General features: G+C 39.0%; 1 protein-coding gene across 1 annotated transcript in view; it reads left to right on the top strand.

Moving 5' to 3' along the window:
- The window catches only part of Septin14 (septin 14), a 36,020-nt gene that overhangs the window by 5,633 nt on the left and 7,727 nt on the right, over positions 1-22,660 (top strand). The window contains exons 4-7 of the mRNA XM_015491367.2: positions 208-403; positions 7,248-7,434; positions 10,535-10,693; positions 19,562-19,658. Coding sequence (XP_015346853.1) covers positions 208-403; positions 7,248-7,434; positions 10,535-10,693; positions 19,562-19,658 — 639 coding nt within the window. The remainder of the gene's footprint in view (positions 1-207; positions 404-7,247; positions 7,435-10,534; positions 10,694-19,561; positions 19,659-22,660) is intronic.

Here is a 22,660-nt window from a genome sequence, read left to right as displayed (position 1 = left end):
ATCCCCCCACTCCCAGCTCCCTCCCAGCCCCTCTCCCGGCCCTTTCCCAGCCCCTCTCCCGGCCCTTTCCCAGCCCCTGGCCATCATCCACCATTTGCTCTGAGTTTGACTTTTATAGGCTTGAGGGCCCTTCCAGCCACTGTGGTGTTCAGTGTCCCTGCTAACCCGTCTTATGCCACTGTGATGACCTCTCTATGTCGGTTACAGGAGAAACTGGAATTGGAAAATCAACACTGATTAATACGTTGTTTAATACTAATTTGAAAGATAAAAAATCCTCACATTTTTATTCAAATGTTGGACTCAAAATTCAGACATGTGAACTTCAGGAAAGCAAGGTTCAACTGAAACTGACAGTTGTGAAGACGGTGGGGTACGGAGATCAGATAAACAAGGAAGCCAGGTGGGTGTCTTCTTGTGTTCATTATAATGGCTTTGGTACTCCCACAGAGTTACCTTAGATTAGGTAGAGGGAAGGGAAGGGAGGGGTGTGGACAGGAAGGACAGTAGAATGAAGCAAACATTATTACTTTATGTATATATCTGACAGCATGACCAAAGTGATTCTACAACAGGTACACTCAGAAAAGTGGAAAATTATATCCCATCTATTATGATATATCAAAGTGCCTAAATGCAGTCTACTGTCATGTGTAACTAATTAAAACAAATTAAAAAATTCAAAAAATTATAATGACTTTTGTACTTGAAGGAACCTGCTTTCTTTGTCCTTGACTAAATTGTAACATTCTTCTAAGGTAACTGACACCTTTCTTAATTCTTTTCTAATTAATGTTTTTATGGAACTGATACTTTTATATATCCATTTGTCTAATTTTTATAAAATTTTTGAATGAATTATAGCAAACATTTGTTTATGTAGTTTCTATAAGTTTTACCTCCTTTCAAAAAAATAAAGACTTTTTATAGTCCTTTTTCTTTTTATTTTTTATTGATTTTTTTAATACATGACAGTAGAATCCATTTTGATATAAATATACAAGCATGGAATATATTTATTCTAATTAGAACCCCATTCTTGAGGATGTGCATGATGGTGAGATTCACTGTGGTGTATTCATCTCTGTACATTGGAAAGTTATGTCAGATTCATTTCACTAAGTTTCCTTTTCCTATCCTCCCTCCCTTTTCTTCATTCCCTTCTGTCTAATCTACTGGACTTCTATTTCCCCTACCCCCAACCTTACTGTAGGTTAGCATCCACATATCAGAGAAAACATTGGACTTTTGGCTTTTTGGAACTGGCTTATTTCACTTAGCATGATATTCTCCATCCATTTACTGCAAATGTCATAAAGTCATTCTTTTTTAAGGCTGAGTAATATTTCATTTTCTTTATCCGAGTAATATTTCATTGTGTATATAAACCACATTTTCTTTATCCATTCATCTTTTGAAGGGCACCTAGGTTGGCTCCATAGCTTGGCTATTGTGAATTGACCTGCTATAAACATTGATATGGCTGTGTCACTGTAGTATGATGATTTTGAGCCCTTTGGGTATATTCTGAGGAGTAGGATAACTTGGTCAAATGGTGGTTCCATGCCTAGTTTTTTTGAGGAATCTTTATACTGCTTTCCAGAGTGGTTGCATGAATTTACAGTTCCACCAGCAATGTATGAGTGTTCTACTAGATTTTAATATCCATTATAGGAGGAAATAAATTGTGGCATAGCATAGAATTTTAATTCCTACTCCTTTCTGAAATGTCTGTTCATTAATGATTATATGTGACACTCCTACTTGTATAAAGTTAGTTTTAGAGAAAGGTGGGCTTCCTGGTGGCTAGTTTAGTGTGCCATAGCTGGGGATGTGTGGAGGCTAAGTCCTGCTGATGGTGAGTGCACATTAGACCCCACCCTCTCAGTGGCACAGTGAGTGGCTTGAAATCATGAGGCAGCACTAGTTCTGCTAGTCTGCATCTTTCCCTCCAGAGATGCATGTTCACCAGCACTCCACTGTTGAAGGCTATGAACTGACACTCAAGTTATAACATAAATGGGAAAAAGACTTGGGCGAAATTTAGAGGAGGGGTAGAAGCAGATCGCATGTTGCCTTAAGTAGCAGTTTATATTTGGAAAACTAGTATCACCAAAATAATTGTTCTGAAAGCATTTTAAAACACTAGTGTTGGTATGCTGAAGGTAGAGGACAGGGTTTGCTGCATTATGGAGGAAGACCCACGCCATCCTGAGGAAGTCGCTTCAGTGCTGCATCCAAATTCTATCCACAAGAGGCTCAAGACACACACACCCCATTTCCCACATTTCTACAGTCCAGAAGCCAGAATCAGCCCAAATCCACCTGGGCTCAAGACCATTCTTTCTCTGCCTTTTCTGGCTATGGTGTATGCCTGCCATCTTTTCCTCTATTCCTCCCATTCCTGCTCTACCTGCACATGGCATTGATGAGATCTAGCTTTAGTGGGCTCAGTTCCCTGGTCTCCAGGCAGAGTGCAGGGATAGCTGGGATCCTGCTCTTGTGGACATATCTGGACTTCACATCCTAATGATAAGGAACATTGTGATGGTGGTGACATTGCTTCTGTGGAACATATGGCACCTCATTTCGGTCTTGGAATGCTTGGTGGGACCCAAGGGATCTCTTTTTGGAGGTCAAAAAATGTGTCAGTGTAATGCCAGATTTGGGGGACCCTAAAAGATCATCAGAAGCCGAATCTGATGCAAGCCCACAGAGTCTTTATTGCAAGCTTAAGCCTGGACGCACAACCGTTTCCGATGCAGCGGTTCCGAGGAATGAGTCCCGGTCCTTTGTTCAGTGAGATTTTATAGTTTTTTTGGATACTCTAAGCATCACACAGCAAATCATTCCATACCATGGGAAAATCAAACAACAACTCTTAGCATTGATTACTACATTCATTGGCGGGAACAAGTTGGGTAGGGGTTATTGATTAGTACAAGAGGTGGATTTGTTTGAACTGATTGGTTTAATCCGTGAGGGGTGTACATGCTAAACTACATGGTTTCCTAACATGTTATCAATCACCGAGGCTACTGGGGGGGTCACCTTTCTCCTGCTGATGGTAGTTTCTAGGGGGTTGTTATGGGTCTTCATGGTCAGGCATTAGGCCTCAAACATTCTTTGGTCTTTCCAGGCACTAGCGTAACTGAGTCAGGGACACTTGGCGCTGCAGATCTCTCCTGTTAACAGACAAACAACTCAGCAGGGTGGCTAGTGCCTAGGAATGCTCTGTGGGTTTTTCCAAGGACAAGGGTCACTTTGGACAGGCCTTGAGATAAAGGCTGGTTTAATTTTTTTTTTTTTATATTTATAATGGAGTCACATCAGTTTCTCATCAGCAGCTGAGAATCCAAGGTTCAGCTCTGCTCCTGCAAAGCAATGTTTTTGTGGTCCTTAGGCTGGTTTTGCACAGCCTAGTCCAAATTCTAATTTTTGAGCTTGGGGAGCCCCACATCTGCTTGGTCTCCAAAATGATAGTGCACATCTCAAGACCTGTATTCTGGGGAGTTGGGGTGAGGGACAGGGATTAGCATTGATTGCCATCCTGGGGCATAGGGAAGCTCTTCACAGCTTGGACCCAGGGTGGACAGTGTGGTGGTGACTTGCCTTGGGTATGAGGTATCACTTGTTGAGAGGGGTCTTCAAGTGGAAGCAAGGGAAAGGGATAGGTGTGGCAGTGGGCCCCAGCATTGACTCTCTTTATGCAGGGATGTAGTATACAGTAGTTCCCACTGTTGGGCTAGGGTACAGTCTTGGCTCCTGCTGTAGGGTGAACACTGCTGGGTTTTGTAGGCTCCAGCCAATCCTTCAGTGGGATTTAGCTAATTTATAGCTCTATCACACACGTTCTGATTAATATGTGTGCACATTTGAAATGATCAGTGCAGTCAAGATAATCACCATAGTCATCATCTCTCATAGTTAACATGTGTGTGAGGAGACCTTAGGGTCTGCTGTCCCAGCCAACTGCAGGTACATCCCAGAACATGTTGCCCACGGTCATCATGCTATGTGGTAGATATCCAGACTTGGGTATATGACAAAGTTAAGACTGATGTATTTACTTATCCATTTCACTCTGTTGATACTGCCGGTTACCAGGAGAGTCCTTGCTTCCCAGACTGCTGAAGTATAACACCAGAGAAGCACCCGAGGAAAGTGTAGAGTGGGAAGTATAAGGCTTTATTAAAGAATAGGAGAGGGGCTGGGGTTGTGGCTCAAGCGGTAACGCATGTGCGGGGCCCTGGGTTCGATCCTCAGTACCACATAAAAATAAAAAAAAATAAAGATGTTGTGTCCACCGAAAACTAAAAAATAAATATTAAAAAAATTCTCTCTCTCTCTCTCTTTGGGAAAAAAAAAAAAGAATAGCAGAGAAGACACCCCCCCCCAAAGGGATCGGAGCTCTTATCCCTTTATTTCTAAGGTCTTCTTTTGTCTTCCTACATTTCTGTCCTTTATCTTGCTTATTTCCCTTTATCCTGCCTGGGTTGGGAGATCAGGTGGGAAGGCCAAAAGATGGAAAATAGGTGGGCCAATGGGGAGAGACCTGGGCAGAAAGGGCCTAGGGGGATTTGATTAGCACCTTCCTATTTGCTGGGAGCTACTTCATTAATAGTTCTTTAGCATGGGGACATTAACATTTCAACCTCTCAGGTGTAGTTCTGATTTCTCTGGGCTTAGATCCGACTTCATTTTCTTTATTAGATTTGGTATCAGACCTGATTTATCTAGCTACACTAACTACACATCTTTAAATTGACTTCACTATCGTGCATATAAATTAGTGTTAAAATTATTAGTCCATTTCATATGAAATGTGAAGATACTAAATATGGTATTAATTTATAGTTCTTTTTGTTTTTACCCTGTGTTCAGATAAAGCTGTCTTACATAATTACTTTGCTGTGTTTTTCTTCCCAATACCTTTCTCTACACTTTATTATTTATTTAATAAAATAGCTTTATTTTTGTATTTTGTACTCTATTTTCTATTTCTCCTACAATTTGGTTGATACTTTAAAAGAGAATATAACTTTTATTTTATTTTTGTTTTCATGCCAGTTATAAAATTCCTAGTATTTTTTTTCTTTAAAAATTAAAAAAAAAATTATTTTCATTAGTTGTACATGACTGTAGGATTCATTTTGACACATTGTACACAAATGGGGCACAACTTCTTCCTCTGGCTGAACATTATTCAGAGTCACTCCAGTAGTGTAATCATACATGTGTACACGGTAGTAATGTATGTCTCATTCCACCATCCTTCCCATCCCCACAGCCTGTCGCAATGGGCGAAAGGTTCAACTTAAGCAATGGAGGGGGAGAAATAAAGAATTCCACATGCTTTTGCCCTTTTCAATGCTTTATTCATTAAATCACTCAATAAATTTCATCTGTAGGTTCTTAATTAAGAAAACGACAATCCTTAATGCTAGGCACTGCAATAGACATAATCATTTCACAGCAGACAATTCTAGATTAATTAATTCACAGCAAACATTTCTAGATTAATTAATTCACAGCAAACAATTCTAGATTAATGAATTCTAAGCATTGCAAACACACGTAATCATGACAGACTTGTGACGGACTTTCCTTCTCCATGCTAAGTTCATGTGTCAGATCAAGTCTCAAGCCTTAGGCTTTAAGTCCAGCAGATGCACACTCACTCAGACCGTGGTGATCAGGTCTGGAACCAAGGCAGGCTTCTCCTGGGGTGCAGCTAGTGGCCGCCTGAGGAGGTGGTCCTAGGGAGAAGTTGTGGCTCTCACCAGGGTCAAGATGTGGCTGTAGAGTTTGAGAGCGGTGAGGACCAGGCAGAGGATCAGCAAACGATGACAAGTGATGGGATGTCAGTCCAGGACCTCATCAGGCTCTCCAGCTTCTGTGCATCAGTATTGGCTGGCTGAATATCTGCTCATTTGCTCTATTATTTATATTAAATTTTGGGGCTTTTGACCCCCCTTTCAATCCTTATCAGTTACCACCAGATTTCTCTGTGACATCATTTACCCTGGAGTTAAAACATGTGGTCTGGTGGTCCCCACCCTGTTCTTTTCTCCTTTCCCTCTTATCGGGTGAGGACAGCCTGCCGGAGGCTTTACTCTGAGTTTATCTGAGTGGGGGGAAATGACTTGTTTGTGTCTGAGGGCCATACTGGAGGGCTCTGTGGGTGTGTCTGGTGAGACTGCAGGTTTCAAATTGGAGTTTTTAAAATGGAGTTGTTAGGCTCAGACCCAAGGCCATCCTCACACAGTCCCTCCCCCTTCCTTCACTCCCCTCTGCACAATCCAAAATTCTTTCATTCTTCCCTACCCCCTCCCCTGACTATGAGAATTCCTGGTATTTTATTTATTTTATAATAGATATTTCATCAAACCTGGACGCCCAAATTCAAAGCTGTAAAAAGTAGCCTGGCATTTACGCTCATTTTGGCTGGAGGATGGAAGGCGATTCCTCTGCCTTCTTCTCAGGCAGGTTTTCTCATCCTCCCATAGGGAAGTACTTGGACGTGGGCCTAGTTATTTCCAAACAAAAACCCAAATATTTCTGATATCTGTGTCATTTCCTAAACCTATCCAAACACACCTGATCTATGGGGCCCCCAAATCCTTCCCTCCCTCCCTCCTTACTTGGGTCACCCTGGTTTATTTACTTAGTTTGCCCTCTTAAATTCCCCATACAGCAAGTGTGGCTCTTTCAGTGTATTTCTGCAGGTGTAAAAAGCTATTTCAGTCAGGACATATCCCGTTCTGTCACATCCAAGCTGTCTTTCCTTGGGCCTCTTTATCTCATCCTCTTTGGTACCAACCACACTGGGTAACATTTTGGCTTCGGAAGACCACCGGATGTCTGGAGACTGTCTCAGTTTTCTTCCATGTGTCTTGGCATTCTGGCTGTTTTGCATTTCTGTGTACATAAACATATAAAAATTTCGTTTCTGATTGGGATTGCATTGAATAGATCGTTTTTCAATTTAAGCAATGGAAGGCACGGGTCCTGTTTCTGGCATGGAATTGTTTTTTCTTTCATCTTCTGAAGCTGGGGATGGAGCTCAGGGACTCCCCTGCCCTGCCCTGTACCACCTAGCCACACCCCTGGGGCTGCCCCAGCCGACTCCTCTTCACGGATGCATAAGGTAGCATAGGATTTAGAGTACATGCTGTTTATGAACTGGTGAAAGCAGATCGGGTTGGTTCCCTCTGTGATCCTGCATCTAAATGACTGTCTTTTAGCTACCAACCCGTGGTCGACTACATAGATGCTCAGTTCGAGGCCTTCCTTCAGGAGGAGCTGCGGATCAAGCGCTCCTTCTTCGAGTACCACGACACCCGCGTGCACGTGTGCCTGTACTTCATCTCTCCAACGGGGCACTCGCTCAAGTCGCTGGACCTGCTGACCATGAAGAGCATCGACAGCAAGGTGTGGTGCGTGGGCAGCTCCCTCGGGCTTCCAGGTTTAAGGTTTATTGTGAGATGATGACATTTGGAAGCATATTGAATGCATACGAGAGCAGGTTAATAGCCTTTTGTTCTAAGGCGTTTGTACTGGTTGGCGGGGCTTCAGGTCCCAAGGCTGCAGGCTGGTTTAAGCAGTGGAAGGTCATAGCTCCACCTTCCCAGAGGCCACCCCCTCCCTGCGGTCAGGACCTCAGCAGCCCTGCTTCCTCTGAAACCCATCTTCTTGCTGGCAAGCCTGCCTCTTGATCATCAAGATCTTTCTGCTGGCGTCTGTATGTCCAGGTTTCTTATGAGGACATCTGTCAAATCAGGTTATATGCTACCATAACAGCCTCTCTATTTAATCACCTCTTAAAGCTCTATCTATAATTACAGTCCCATTCTGAGGTACAGAGTATTGGGGCTTCAGAACATGCATTTAGTGGGGAGAGAAAATTCAATATTTAATTAATTGCCACTTTAGTTTATGTTCCATATACATTTAATTAAAAAATCATAAATAGAAGGGGAGATGTATGTAAAAACACAAAATGAAGCTTTAGTTAACATTTTTCTGTGATTAAATTCTAGTTTGGATCCTGTCTGCTTGCCTACATTTTTGAAATTGAGTTTACTGTGTGGTGGTATAAAACAATCCTGTAATCTTTGAGTGGTGCGGCTGGTCATGCATGATTCTGCACACAAGCATTTCCAGAGGGGATTCAGAATGCAAGTCCATGTGTGCATCAGAAAGGAAGTAAAGAGCCAAAAAGATATGCTTTTTCTAGCAAGAGCTTGGGACACATGTGGCTTCATGCTAATAGTCTGCTTATCCACAAGGCTTTGGAAAAGTACTGAGGACATTTATAAGCCCTTTTTATTTGATTAAATTCTCTAACAATTTATTAGTTTTTCATAGTTTAGTTGAAAAGTGTGGAAAATGTTTTATTAGATGAATATAAAAACCACAGCATACAACTCTGTAGTCTTATGGGAGACATGTAATGTATACACCAAGTTCACAGCGGGGTTTGGTGGTGTGCACCTGGAATTGCAGTGACTCTGGAGGCGGAGGTGAGAGGACATGTTTGAGGCCAGCCTGGACAACCTAGCAAGACCCTGTCTCAAAGTTAGAAAAAATAAAAATGGGCTGTTGACAAAGCTTTGTGGAAGAGCACCCCTAGGCTCAACCCCCAGTATCACAAGTAGATTAATAAATGATAAATTTCCCAGGTTTGCGGTCTGTGCAGGTTTAAACACTTGCTTTACTTCGTTAGCTTTCTGTGACCTTGTCTCCAGTGGCTGGGGTTTAAATCACGGGTGGGGGTTTAAAGCTTTTTCATTTCAACATCTGACCCCACTCTGCTAATGAGTGTGGCTTTGGGAAAATTACCACACTTTGATTTCTTCCTCTGACTATTTGTACAATTCTTATGTGAGAGTATTAAATTTAAAGGTATTTTTTAAATAGAGATTATATATATATATATATATATATATATATATATATATATATATGAATGAAGCTATCTCATCAGTTTTTTTTTTTTTCACTCAGCTCTGGTGAAACATAGTGTCTTTAATTTTATCCAACTGATCAGAGAAAAATCCCTAAATTTGGGTTCTTTTTAATCTAAAAATGTCTTAACTTTTGTTAAGTATTGTTCAGTCTGGATAAAACTTTGTATGTAATCTCAAATAACATCAAGTTAAAGAAATTAAATTTCTGCTGAAATTAAGATCTTCCTCAATTTATTGATTAAAAGTACATTCATAGTCTAGGACACCATTTTATATTTAACTCTGTGGTGATCTGTTATTTCAGGCTGTTTTACAGGTGTGGGAAATCTCTAGCTTTGACAGGTACAGTTGCTAAACAGATGGGTAAAGATGACTGTTCATTCCTGGTGTTCCCTTCCAGGCTTTAAGTTCTCTGTGTCATAGTGTGTTTTCTTCACTGAACATGAACACCTGGGAATTGCTGACATAGAAAGTTTCCATTTTCATAAATGGATCATTTACTGTCACAACAACATGTCTTTTCCAAGTTTCCTTACCAACACAATTCCAACACTTCACTTTAGACTTGAATCTACTGCCAATTATCTACCCTTTACTCTGGAAAATATTATTTGTAGATATTGAAACCATGCCAAAATTTGAACATCTATGTTATAATATTAAAACCTTGGATTTTCTCCAGGAATTAAAAATGGTATGCTTTGAGAAATCCAGGCAATCTACCTAAAACTGATATTCATTTATTTATACTATATAGATTTTAACATGTGCAGATATGATTTAATAAGATATTTTAACAGTAATATCATATATTTTTGAATTTTTCATATTGTTATTTCCTACAAAATTTATTTGAATGTAAATACTTGAAGAAAGTTGTGATCATTTTATATAAGTAGGAAAATGCTTTTAAGTAAAAATTCAAACTCAAATATGCAGAAATTTAACTCAAACGTGGAAATAATTTCTTTATGCAAATTACAAATGTACATGTTTGTTAGTGAGGTCTTCTCACTCTCTCTCTGTCACACACACATACATCCCCCCCCACATGTGCAAGTTGGCCATTATAGTGTGGTAACCAAAAAATATCCACATTATTTTCAGGTAGTGTTTGAAAAATATAAGCAAATTTATCTTCAGGGGAATACAGGTAGGACAAGAGTGTGTAAAAATGGGAGACTGATTAATTTGTATCCATGGGGTAGGTGATTGCATGATTGACAGATGAAAGGAAAATTCCATCCTTTCCTCAATTTTAATGAAAAGTGTCTTGCTCTTTTTAAACTCTGTTTAATAAGAAATAAAACTGATAACAAAGTAAACAGTCCATCTGATTCTATCGCTTAAACTTTACTAACTTCAAATGTGTTGGAAGTCTAAAAGAGTTTAAAAGAGAAATAAGATTGAGACTTTGGGAAACAATTTTGTAAGGAAGAATTGACAGCCAGTGATTATCTAGTTACACAGATTTACTTCCAGAGCCTGTGAGATTTAGACTGTGAAAACTACAGAATGAACAACAAATATTCAAGGCCAAATTTTGTCTTCCTTCTTTGAAGGTGAACATTATACCATTGATTGCTAAAGCAGACACAATTTCTAAAAACGACTTACAGAAGTTTAAGAGTAAGATAATGAATGAATTGATCAGCAATAACATCCAGATATATCAGTTCCCATCAGACGATGAAACTACCGTTCAAGCAAACTCCTCAACTGTAAGCTCCTGGTTGTTGAATAATAATTCTCTCTCTCTGTGTGTGTATGTATATATATATATGTGTGTGTGTGTGTGTGTGTGTGTTAGTGTATATATATAAGCTGTAGGTGGCCACATACCTTTATTTATTTATTTATTTATTTATTTATTTATTTTATGTGGTGCAGAGGATCGAACCCACTGCCTCACACATGCCAGGCGAGCACTCTACCGCTGAGCTCCAGCCCCAGCCCTAATAAATCTGTTTTAAAGGTGGAAATGAAGTACGATTTGTGTTACACTATTAGAAAAAGACCATTACCTGTAAATTACAGAGACAATAAATCATATATACTATATATATATATGAAATATCATATATATATATATATATATATATATATTTCTAAAATCCAGAGTGGGGGAATGTTTTATTTTCTTGATTTTGAAAAATTTTGCCAAGAGTCAATTTTTAGCATCTTTATTTAGATTTAGTTTAATATCACACAGCTCACCCACTTAATTTCTATAATTCAGAGATATTTAGTTTACTTGCAGATCTATGCAGCCATTTTGACAGATTTAGAACATTTTCATCACTTTAAAAAGAAATCCCATATCTGTTAGCTCTTCTTCTACTTACCCCCCAGCTCTACCTTTCCTGCCCAGTTCTGAGCAACCACTAACTTACATTGTATTTCCATAGGCAGATTCCTCTGTTTTGAACATTTTATATGAATGGAATCACATATGTCACTTTTTGTATTAGTCTTCTTTCACGTAGGATAATGTTTTAAAGGTCTATCAATGTTGCAGCATGTATTCATTCCTTCCTGTGGCCAAACATCATTGTATGAATACACCACATTTTTACCCATTCATCAGTTGAATGGATATTTGAGTTTATTCTACATTTTGGCTATTAAAAAGAATGTTGCTATGAACATTGGTGCAGAGGTATTTGTGTGGGAATTTTTAAAAATTAATTTATTTATTTTAATGAGGTATATATGACAGCAAATTGCATTTTGATTCATTGTACACAATTGCTGCACAACTTTTCATTTCTCTGATGTTACACGATGTAGTGTCACACCATGTGTCCAGTCATACATATACCTAGGGTAATGTGGGAATGTTTTTATTTCTCTTAGGTATGTATTTTGCCTAGTAACAGAGTTGTTGGAAACTGTTCAATCACTTGAAGAACTGCTAGGTTGATTTAAAATATACCTCCACCCACTTATAATCCCACCAGGAGTTACAATTCCTTCATTCCCTTGCCCTGATTGCCACTGTCTGATTTTAGTATAGCTACGCCAGTAGGAATGAAGTGGATACCATCTGTGGCTTTAATTTTCATTTCCTAAAAACTAAAGATGTAGACCTCTTTTCATAGGCTTATGCATGTTTGTGTATATTCCTGGGAGAAAACTCTATTCATAGCCTTTGCTCATTTTTAGATTGAATTTTTCTTTTTATGATAAATTATAATAATACTTTATCTTTTAATTCATTCTTTTTTTTCCCATTGTGATGTGTAATATCATAAGTTATTCCTCCCATCTAACTGAATTTTGGTAGCCTTATTAAACATCTTGAAATCCCTAATTCCCCCTGAAGTTCTAGTAATTGCCACTTTACCTTTAGTTTGAGAGAAAACATGTAATACTTGTCTTCCTATATCTTAATAATAATTTAACTTTATATAGTATCTTCTAGTCCCATCCATTTTGTTGCAAATGGCAAAATTTTATTTTTCACAATGGCTGAAGAGTTTACTTTTTTGAGTGGGTTTTATTTTTCTTTTAGGTTTTAAATATTTGAGTTCTTTCTTTTTTGGTTATTAATCCCATCAGAGGAACCGCTGGCAAGGATTTTCTCCCATTCTGGATGCTCTCTCTTCACATTATTGTTTTCTTTGCTGTGCAGAAGCTTTTTAATTTGATGGCATTCCACTTATTGATTCTTGGTTTTATTTCTTGAGTTTTATGGGTCTTGTTAAGGAAGTTGGTGCTTGTGCCAGCATGTTGGAGTGTTGAGCCTGTTCTCTTCCAGCAGTTGCAGGTTTCTGGTTTAACTCCCAGGCCTTTGCTCCACTTTGAAGTGACTTGTGCACGGTGAGAAATAGGGGTTATTTCTTTTACATTTGAATATCCTGTTGCACCAGCATGACTTGTTATAAAGGCTGTCTTGTCTCCAACATATGTTCTTGGCAACTTTGCCAAGGATGACATGACTATATCTATGTCACCGTGTTTTCTATTCTGTTCTGTTGGCCTTTATGTCTGTGTTTATGCCAACACCAGGCTGTGTTTGTTACTAGATCTCTGTACCATAATTAGAGATTAGGTATTGTGATGTGTTTAGAATTGCTCTTATTTCTCAATATTGCTTTAACTATTCTGGGTCTTTTATTCTTCCACATGAATTTTAGGACTGCTTTCTCTACCCGTGTAAAGAACACTATTGATATTTTGATGAGGATCACATTGAATCTGTATGTTGCTTTTGGTAATAGAGCCATTTAAGCAATACTGATTCTGCCTATCCAAGAACAGGGGATGACTTTCCCTCTTTAAGGCCTTCTTTAATATATTTTTCTTCAGTATTGTATAATTTTTATTGTAGAGATCTTACTTCCTTGATTAGATTTATTCCTAAATATTATACATGTGTAATATATAATATATATTTATTAAATGATGACAATTATATATAATATTGCATACACATATTATATAGATATGGGTACCAGGGATTGAACTCAGGGGCACTCAGTCACTAAGCCACATCCCCATCCTTATTTTATAATTTATTTAGAGACAGAGCCTCACAGAGTTGCTTAGTGCCTTGCTTTTGCGGAGGCTGGCTTTGAACTAATGATCCTCCTGTCTCAGCCTCCTCGCTCCCAGCTGCTGGAATTAGGTGTGAGCCACTGCGCTCAGCTAAATATTTTATATTTTTGAGGCCATTGAAGATGAAATTGTTCTTCCATTTTCCTTTTCATCAGATTCATTATTGGAGCAAAACAAAGTGATTGAATTTTGTAAGTTGATCTTGTGTCCTGCCATTTTATTGCATTTCTGGTGGAGTGTTTTGAGTCTCCTAAGTACATGATCATGTCATCAACAAACAGAGATAGTTTGACTTCTTCTTTTTCTGTTAAATTTTCCTTATCTTTTTTTAAAACATTTTTTTTGTAATTGTAGATGGACAGAATGCCTTTATTTTATTTATTTATTTTTTATGTGGGGTGCTGAGGGTCGAGCCCAGTGCCTCATGTATGCTAGGCAAGTGCTCTGCTACTGAGTCCCAGCCTCAGCCTCATTTTTCTTCTCTTATTTGATTGCTCTGGCTAGAACTTTTAAAAAAATTTTAATTTGTTCTTTTTAGTTATACATGACAGTAGAATATATTTTGACATATATCATATACACATGGAGTATAACTTTCCATTTTTGTGGTTGTACATATTGTGGAGTTGTATTCATACATGTATACATACATGAACATAGGAAAATTATGTCAGATTCATTGTATTTATTTCTCATTCCCATCCTCCCTCTCTCCACCCCATACAATCTGCTGAACCTCCACTCCTTCCCACCACCTATTGAGAGAGTGAGCATCTACATGTCAGAACATTCAGCCTTTGTTTTTTGGGGATTGGCTTATTTCACTTAGCATGATATTCTCCAGCTCCATTCATTTACTTGCAAATGCCATGATTTTTTTTCTCTTTTAATGCTGAGTAATATTCCATCGTGTATGTACCACATTTTCTTTATACTTTCATCTGTTGAAGGGCACCTAAGTTTGTTCCATAGCTTAGCTATTATGAATTAGGCTACTATAAACATTGATGTGGCCATGTCACAATAGTCTGCTGATTTTAAGTCCTTCAGGTACCTAGAAGTGGGATAACTGGGTCAAATGGTGTTTCCAGTCCATGTTTTCTGAGTAATCTCCATGCTGCTTTCCATAGTTGTTATGCCAACGTGCAGTCCCAGCAGCAATGTATAAGTGAAACTTTTCCCCCACATCCTTGCCACATTTATCATTACTTGTATTCTTGATAATTGACATTCTGACAATTATCTGGGGTAAGATGGAATCTCAGTGTATTTTTTTTTAGAGAGAGAGAGAGAAAGAGAGAGAATTTTAATATTTATTTATTTATTTATTAGTTTTCAGCGGACACAACATCTTTGTTTGTATGTGGTGCTGAGGATCCAACCCAGGCCGCACGCATGCCAGGCGAGCGCGCTACAGTTTGAGCCACATCCCCAGCCCCTCAGTGTATTTTTAATTTGCATTTTTCTAATTGCTAGTGATGTTGAATACTTTTTCATATATTTATTGACTGATCATATTTCTTCTTATGTGAGTGTCTGTCTGTTCAGTTCCTTTGCAAATTTATTAATTGGGTTATTTTTTTTGTTATTAAGCTTTGTGAGTTCTTTATATATCCTGGAGATTAATGCTCTATCTGAGGTGCAGTGGAAAAGATTTTCTCCCATTCTGAATGCTTTCTTTTCATGTTAATGTTTCCTTTGCTGTGAAGAGTTAGTTCTTTGATACCATCCCATTTATTGATTCTTGATTTTACTTCTTGTGCTTTAGGAGTCTTGTTGAGGAATTTTGTTCCTAAATTTGGCTAGAGTTTTAAGAACTATATTGATTGGGAGAGTTGAGAGTGGACATCCTTTTCTTATTCCTGATTTTAGAGGAAATGCTTTCATTTTTCTCCATTTAGTATGATGTTGGTCTTGTAACATTTAGCCTTATTCTTAATTTTTTCATTTTTTGGGAATGTATCGATGCTGAATTTTGTTGAAAGCTTTTTCTACATCTATTGAGATGATCATGTAATCTTTGTTCTTAATTGTATTTATGTGGTGAATTACATTTATTGATTTTCATATGTTGAAACAACATAAAATCCCTGGGATGAACAATCAAGATCATGAGGTACAATCTTATTTCTAGCTTATTGGAGTAACATTTTTCAGAGTAGTTTCTGATGATCCTCCAGATTTTAGTATTATCTATGGTAGTTTTTTCTTTCTCATCTCTAATTTTGATCCTTTGAGTCGTATCTCTCTTTCTTTTGGATATTTGGCTGAGGGCTTATCAATCTTGCTTATTCTTTCAAATAACTAACTCTTTAATTCATTGATCCTTTATGTTTTTTTTATTCTGTTTCATTAATTTTGGCTCTCATTTTAATTATGTTCTATTTTCTGATTTTGGTATTAGTTTGTTCTTCTTTTGGGAAATACAAAGTTTTAAATATTCAAAAAGTGGTATGAGGAAAAGAAGGGGAGAGTTTGCAAATGATGGCCATAAGGAATGAGTAGCAAAAAAATCCCTGAATATAAATATAGCAAACAGAGAGAGAAAGAGATAACAAGAGAGGGAAGAAATGAGAGAAAGTAATGAGAGGAACAAAAACAAAGGTAAAATAACAAAGAAAAAAACCAAACAAAAAACCACATGAAAAGTCCTGACTCTCCAAAGTCAAAACAAGGCAAATAACAAATGGGTGAAAAATGATAAAAATGAAAGAAAAAAAATATGAATATGTATACACACACACACACATCCTCAAAGCAATCAGCTCTGTGAGAAACACACACACACACAAACACACATCCTCAAAGCAGTCAGCTCTGTGAGAACACATACACACACACATACACACACACACACACAGAGAAAATGGAAAGAGAAAAAAAGGGAGAGAGTCTTAAGGAAAAGGAAAGGCTGTTTCCACTGACATGATCAGAACCCGTGACATGGGGAGGTTCTCTGCCCACACATTGCCCCTCTTTCCATTTCTCCTTGGCTGCACACCTTTGAACAGAACAAGGGCTGGGCTCCTGAAAACTGATGTTTGTGTTGGTCACCAAGATGCCAGCAGAGTGACCTGGAATGGAAGCTGAAGGCAGCAGCTCTTGGCTTCCCTTCTCCTCAGAACAGGACAGGACAAATGGGAGCACCACAGCTGGAGCCCTGTCTGGACACACCAGTCAATGCCCCCAGGGCAACGCTGGTGTGGAGCACTAACCAGGAGGGGCCAGTGGCTGGTGTGGGCTCTAAGCATCCTGGGAACATCACCAGATGGTGTCAAATCCAGAGATCAGATCCCCATCCCTGCTGCAGGGCAGACGCTGGTCTGGATGTCTGGGTCTCAGTGACCTCCAGAACATTCCACTCATGGAATGGGGGAGTTAACTCTGCCATCTCCCATGTTCCACCACATTAGGCTTGGACTTTCCAGGAGCAGACCTGGAGTTTCTGGCCTTGCCCAAGCTGTTGGCATGTGGTGCCACAAACACAGGGAAAGAAAGGCTCTGTCCCCAAAGGGAACCCGGCTTGGGCTTGCTGCGCCTGTTTGAACAGGGCTTGGTTGGCACATTCTAGACCCCATGGAAGGTGCTCACTGGGACTCTTCAATACTTTTTGTGGATGCCCAGGATCTAGCTCAGGGGGCTGCAGCTCACCACTTCAGAATGGCCCCCCGTCTCAGCTTCCCCCCTGCGGCCATGAGACAGGCACTTTAGTCATAGCTGATGGCAGCCTCTGCAGGGTTAGGTTAGACTGCCTCTTGGCCACAGGTTCTCCTGTGCCAAATGTAGGTAGAGTGCTTTCCCCTCTCTGTGTCCCTCTCCTTCCCCTCTGCAGTGAACCATTCAGAGCTCCACAGCTTCTGTGTCTCCATGATTCTTCTTCCATTGCTGAACTCTAGCTGATGCCCTCCATTACCACCTTGCTGAGAAGCAGGGCTCCTGCTGTTGAATCTCAGGTCATGGAGCAGCCGGGACACACACTTACTTTCACCGATGGTCTCACCGCCCACAACCTTACCACTTAGCACTGCTGTTGCTTTATCCCATAAGTGTTGGTGTGCTGTTTTTAAATGTCCACTTGTCTCAAGTTGCTTTATAGTTTCTTTTGAGATTTCTTCTTTGACCCTTTTGTTCATGAGTGTGTTCAATGACCACATATTTGTGTATTTTCCACTTTCTTCCGGTTACTGACTTCTGGTTGATTCTAGTCTGTTCAGCTCTTTCCTGGGCGTGTGGACAGGTCTAATTACTTTCATGTTTTTGAGATTCTGGAAGAGAAAATAAAAGTTTATCTTCTCTGTTCTTTTTTTTAATATTTATTTTTTAGTTATAGGTGGACACAATATCTTTGTCTTATTTTTATGTGGTGCTGAGGACTGAACCCAGTCCCTCACTCACACTAGGCGAGTGGTCTCCCTATGAGCCACAACCCCAACCCCTCTTGTCTGTTCTTAAGAGTGCCTTTGGATTCTTTTTCTATACCTCCTCCTGCAAATGAAGTCAGTTTTTGGGAAAATGTTAGATGCTGTCTGCTTTATGGCCTGATTCTCCACTCTGGCAATATAGCTGAGGCAGGCTCTGGAGTTTTGGGTGTGGATATTAGGCTTTTATCGAGTGTTGCCACACTGTGTTAACCAGGAGCTCAGAGGGAAGGGACAACAGTCAGAGTGCCTTTGTTCTGCCTCACCAGGCAATGAGCCACTGCCCCTGAGCTGGGCCAGGGTGGTCAGCCCCAGGCTTTTCTGTTTGCTGCATACAGAGAATATCACCTATTCCTTGAATGGGGATTGAGCAGTTCTAAGGAGCATCCTCTCCTCAAATGCCAGGGACTTTGCCTCAGGAGAGGACTGGGAATGCAGCAGGTCTGGGAGAGAATGCCAAATTGTCTCTAATATCAGGACAATACTGTAGAAGATTTAATTCTTTGTGTCAATTTATTAATGTGAGTAAATATCTAAAATATTATTTAATATTTGAAAGGTAAACTTTGGAGACAGTCTTAGCTTTTCTATACAATTTGTCTGTCTTTCCAGAGACTATTAACTTGTCCTTTACCGAGTCAGAATCATTGTGAAGAACCTTGCTGACAGGGTCTAGACTATGAGGTGACGACTGATAGATGTTAGTTCTTTTTCTTCCATTTTTTTTTCATATGTTTCATACCCTATTAATTTTAAAATACTTAAGGTAAACATATTTCTTGATTGAACAGCTGAATAATGTAAAAATTTTCCCTTATTTTATGTTAATTTTTCTTTATGACTTATCTTGAAAATTTTAGTCTCTCCTGTGTTATATATACCTCTGAGAACTCAATTATGGGAAATGATTTTTATCAAGACCAATTAAAAGTCTAATGCTAAGTATTACATCTTTAACCCAATGTTTAATAATTTTAAGCATAGGAATTTCCCTTATATCAAAAATTTTTTAAAACTTTTATTTTATTTATGTATTTTTGTGTGGTGCTCAGGATCGAACTCAGGGCCTCACACGTGCTAGGTGAGCGCTCTACTGCCATGCCACAACCCCAGCCCCAAATCAAAATTCTTATGTAGACATATCTGTCTATATAACATCTAAGTGACCACAAGTCTATCTTGCGTACTGTCCAGAATCATTTTGCCTGTATTTGTCCTTCTTACTCTGCTCATCATCCTCTCAGATATTCCATGAATTGCACTTTATTTTTCAGGCCCCCTCTGATTCTCATGATCTCGAGCAGTCCTTTGTGCTCCAAATCATGTTTAGAATTCATGGAGTTGTACATAGTGTTGTGTTGCTCACAGCAGGTTGTTTTCCTTTAGGTAACAAAAGATGGTTTTCAATTGTTTGAACATCCTGAAATTAAGTCTTTCAGAAATCAATTAGCAAATATTTTCTGCTAAGTGTTAAAATAGAATGCAAGGTATATCCCTTGTTTGATTGATTTCTGTGATATTTTCATCTTTGCTATTTCCATAACAAAAAGAGCAAAATAGTAAGCAGTGCTGTTAAGAGAGAATTCAATTTGTATCATTCTTCTTTTCTAGGGAGTGCTCCCATTTGCTGTGGTGGGGAGTATAGATGAGGTGAAAGTTGGAAAAAGGATGGTGAGAGGCCGTCATTACCCCTGGGGAATTTTGCAAGGTAAGCACCATGAAGGAGGGGAGATCTGGAGTGAAGTCACATACCCTGTGTGCAACGTGGTCTCAACTGCTTGTACTTGAACTAGTCTTGGCAACTCTCAATGGCTGTAAATGAATGCTTACTAGTGAGAAAAACAGGTTCTCCTTTATTTAAGCCAATTCTTACTGTGACTATGATCCATTTTCATAGAAATTTGCTAGGTTGTGCTTTAGGCCAAACTATAGAAAATGGGCATCATCTCCTTGTTTACCCTAATGTTTACTCCACACATATTAGCTTTCCCTTGCTCTGCATAAATCACCCCATTCAGAATGCTGGGAATCATTCAGAAGCCTAAGTATTACTATTTAAATATGTTACCTAAACCACCACTTAATTTATAAAGCATTTTAAAGAGATCATTGCCCTTAAACAAAGAATCCTAGAGGTCAATATCTTTGATGAACATATATGTAAAAATCCTCAACAAAATACTAGCAAATAAAATCCAATAGCACATTAAAAAGATTATTAGCTTGGATTCATACCATGCAAGGATATTTCTATGCATACAAATCACTAAACATGATACACCATGGCAACAGGATGGAGGACAAGACCTACAGGATTATGTCAATAGGTGCAGAAAAGCCTGTGGATAAAATCCAACACTTCCTAATGGTAAAAACACTGAGCCAAGTAGCCATACAAGGAACACATCTCAGCATAATAGAGGCATTTATAAATAAGTCAACAGCTAACACTTATTGAATGGAAAGAAGTAGAAGGCTTTCTTCATAATATCTGAAGCAAGACCCAAATATCCCTTTCATCACTTTTTTTTTCAACACAGTGATAGAAATCCCAGGCAGAGCACTTATTCTAGAGAAAGAAAGAGAGGGCACGAAAATTGGAAAAGAAGTTAATTGTTGCTGTTTGCAGAGGACATTTTCCTATGTATAGAAAAGCTAAAAAACTCCATCAAAACAGAAAATAAGTAAATTTAGCACAGTTTCAGGATACAGAATCAACATAAAAAACAGTATCATTGCTGTACATCAAGAGTGAATTGCAATCGGTAGCGTGCTCGCCTGCGGCGTGCTTGCGGCCCGGGTTCGATCCTCAGCACCACATACTAAAAAATAAATATTAAGGGGAGAGAACATGGCGGCGAGAGGGGAGGCAGCGCTTTCAGTACCTCCTCAACAACGGGGTCAGAGAGACGCATGGATACGCTTAGATACGACCTGCTGAGAAACTCCTAGCAAAATTCCACTAAAGAGAGATCGGCCGGGAATCGGTAAGAGTGAATTGGGCTGGGGTTGTGGCTCAAGGGGTGGAGCACTCACCTAGCATGCATGAGGCACTGGGCTCGATCCTCAGCACCACATAAAAATAAAATAAAGGTATTGTGTGCACCTACAACTAAAACTATATATTAAAACATTTTAAAAAGAGTGAATTGTCTGAAAAATAAATCAAGGAAACAATCCCATTTAAAACAGATAAAAGTACCTAGGAATAAATTTAACCAAGGAGGTGAATGGTGTTTACAGCAAAAATTATAAAAGGTTAATAAAAGAAATCAAAGAAGCCACAGAAAGTGGAAAGATATACCATGTTCATGGATTGGAAGAATCAGTGCTATTGAAATGTATGCAATACCCAAAGTGATTTGCAGATTTAATTCAATCCCTATCAAAATACTAATGGCCTTCTTCATGAAACTAGGAAAAAAAAAAAACCTCTAAAACTTACATGAAACCACAAAAACAAAAAGCCCCAATAGCCAAAGCAATCTTGAACAACAGAACAAAGCATGAGGTGTTATGCTATATGACTTCAAGATGCCCTGCATGGCTGTAACAATCAAAGCAGCGCATTGCTGGCATGAAAACAGACACATGGCCACAGAGGCAGAATGGAGAGTCTGGAGCTAAATCTGTGTGTCTGCCTCCAGCTGATTTTTGTCTGTTGGAGAAAGGATAGTCTTCACTAGATGGTGCTGGGAAAGTTGAATATCCATATGCAGAAGAATGAAGTTGGACCACTATCTCTCAACAGTTACAAAGATCAACTAAAAATGGATTAAGCCCTGAAAATGTGAAACTGTTAGATGAAAATTAGGAAAAATGCTTCAGGATATTGGAATGGGCAATGTCCTGGGTAAAAGCACAGAAAACACAAGCAGAAAACTAAAATCTTCACAGAGAAAGAAGACGTCCATCAGAGTTCACAGATAAGCTGAGTAGGAGAAAGTGTCCACAATATGTTCACATCAGACAAGGGGGTGATAGTCACAATATTTATGGCTCTACAAAACTCACTGGCAGAAAAATAAGCACCCCGAGTAAAAATGGGCAATAGATCTGAACAGATATTCTACAAAGAAGACATACAGATGACCAGTAGGTTAATTAAAAATGCTGAGTATCTCTAACTATCAGGTAAATGCAATTCAGAATCACAAGGTGATATTACAAGCCATTGCATAAAGCAGTATGGAGCTTTCTTGAAAAAATTAACACTACTATGACCAGAGGACCCAGCAATTCCATTGCTGGATATACACCCAAGAGAAGAGAAGTCAGCATCTGGTAGAGGCACCTGCACTCCCTGCCTGTTGTCCCACTGGTGATGATAGCCTAGAAATGGAAATCGTCTAATTTTCCATGAATAGATGAATGGATAGAGAGAATGTAACAAATATGCAATGGAACAGTTTGGCCACACAAGAGGAATCTGGCCTCTTGCAACAACGTGGATGGAAGTGGAGATCTTCAGGCCAAGAACAAAGGTCTGGTGCAGGAAAGTTGCCACATGACCTCACTCATGTGGAATTCAGATTGCTGATCCATAGCAGCTGAGTGCAGTGGGGGGTGGGGAAGCTTATCAGTGGGCACTGACTGTCCTTTGGTGTCAAGAAACTGATGTGTGAAGTTGCAAAATGTGGTGCTTTCAGACATCTGCAGTGTACTACACAGTTCAAGTTCAAGAAGAAACTATTTTGAAAGTTTTAATTT

The sequence above is a fragment of the Marmota marmota genome, unplaced genomic scaffold (genome assembly GCF_001458135.2).
Source record: "Marmota marmota marmota unplaced genomic scaffold, marMar, whole genome shotgun sequence".
NCBI lineage: Eukaryota > Metazoa > Chordata > Mammalia > Rodentia > Sciuridae > Marmota > Marmota marmota.
The sequence above is the reverse complement of the archived record's forward strand: the minus strand, read 5'-3'. Positions and strand labels throughout refer to the sequence as shown.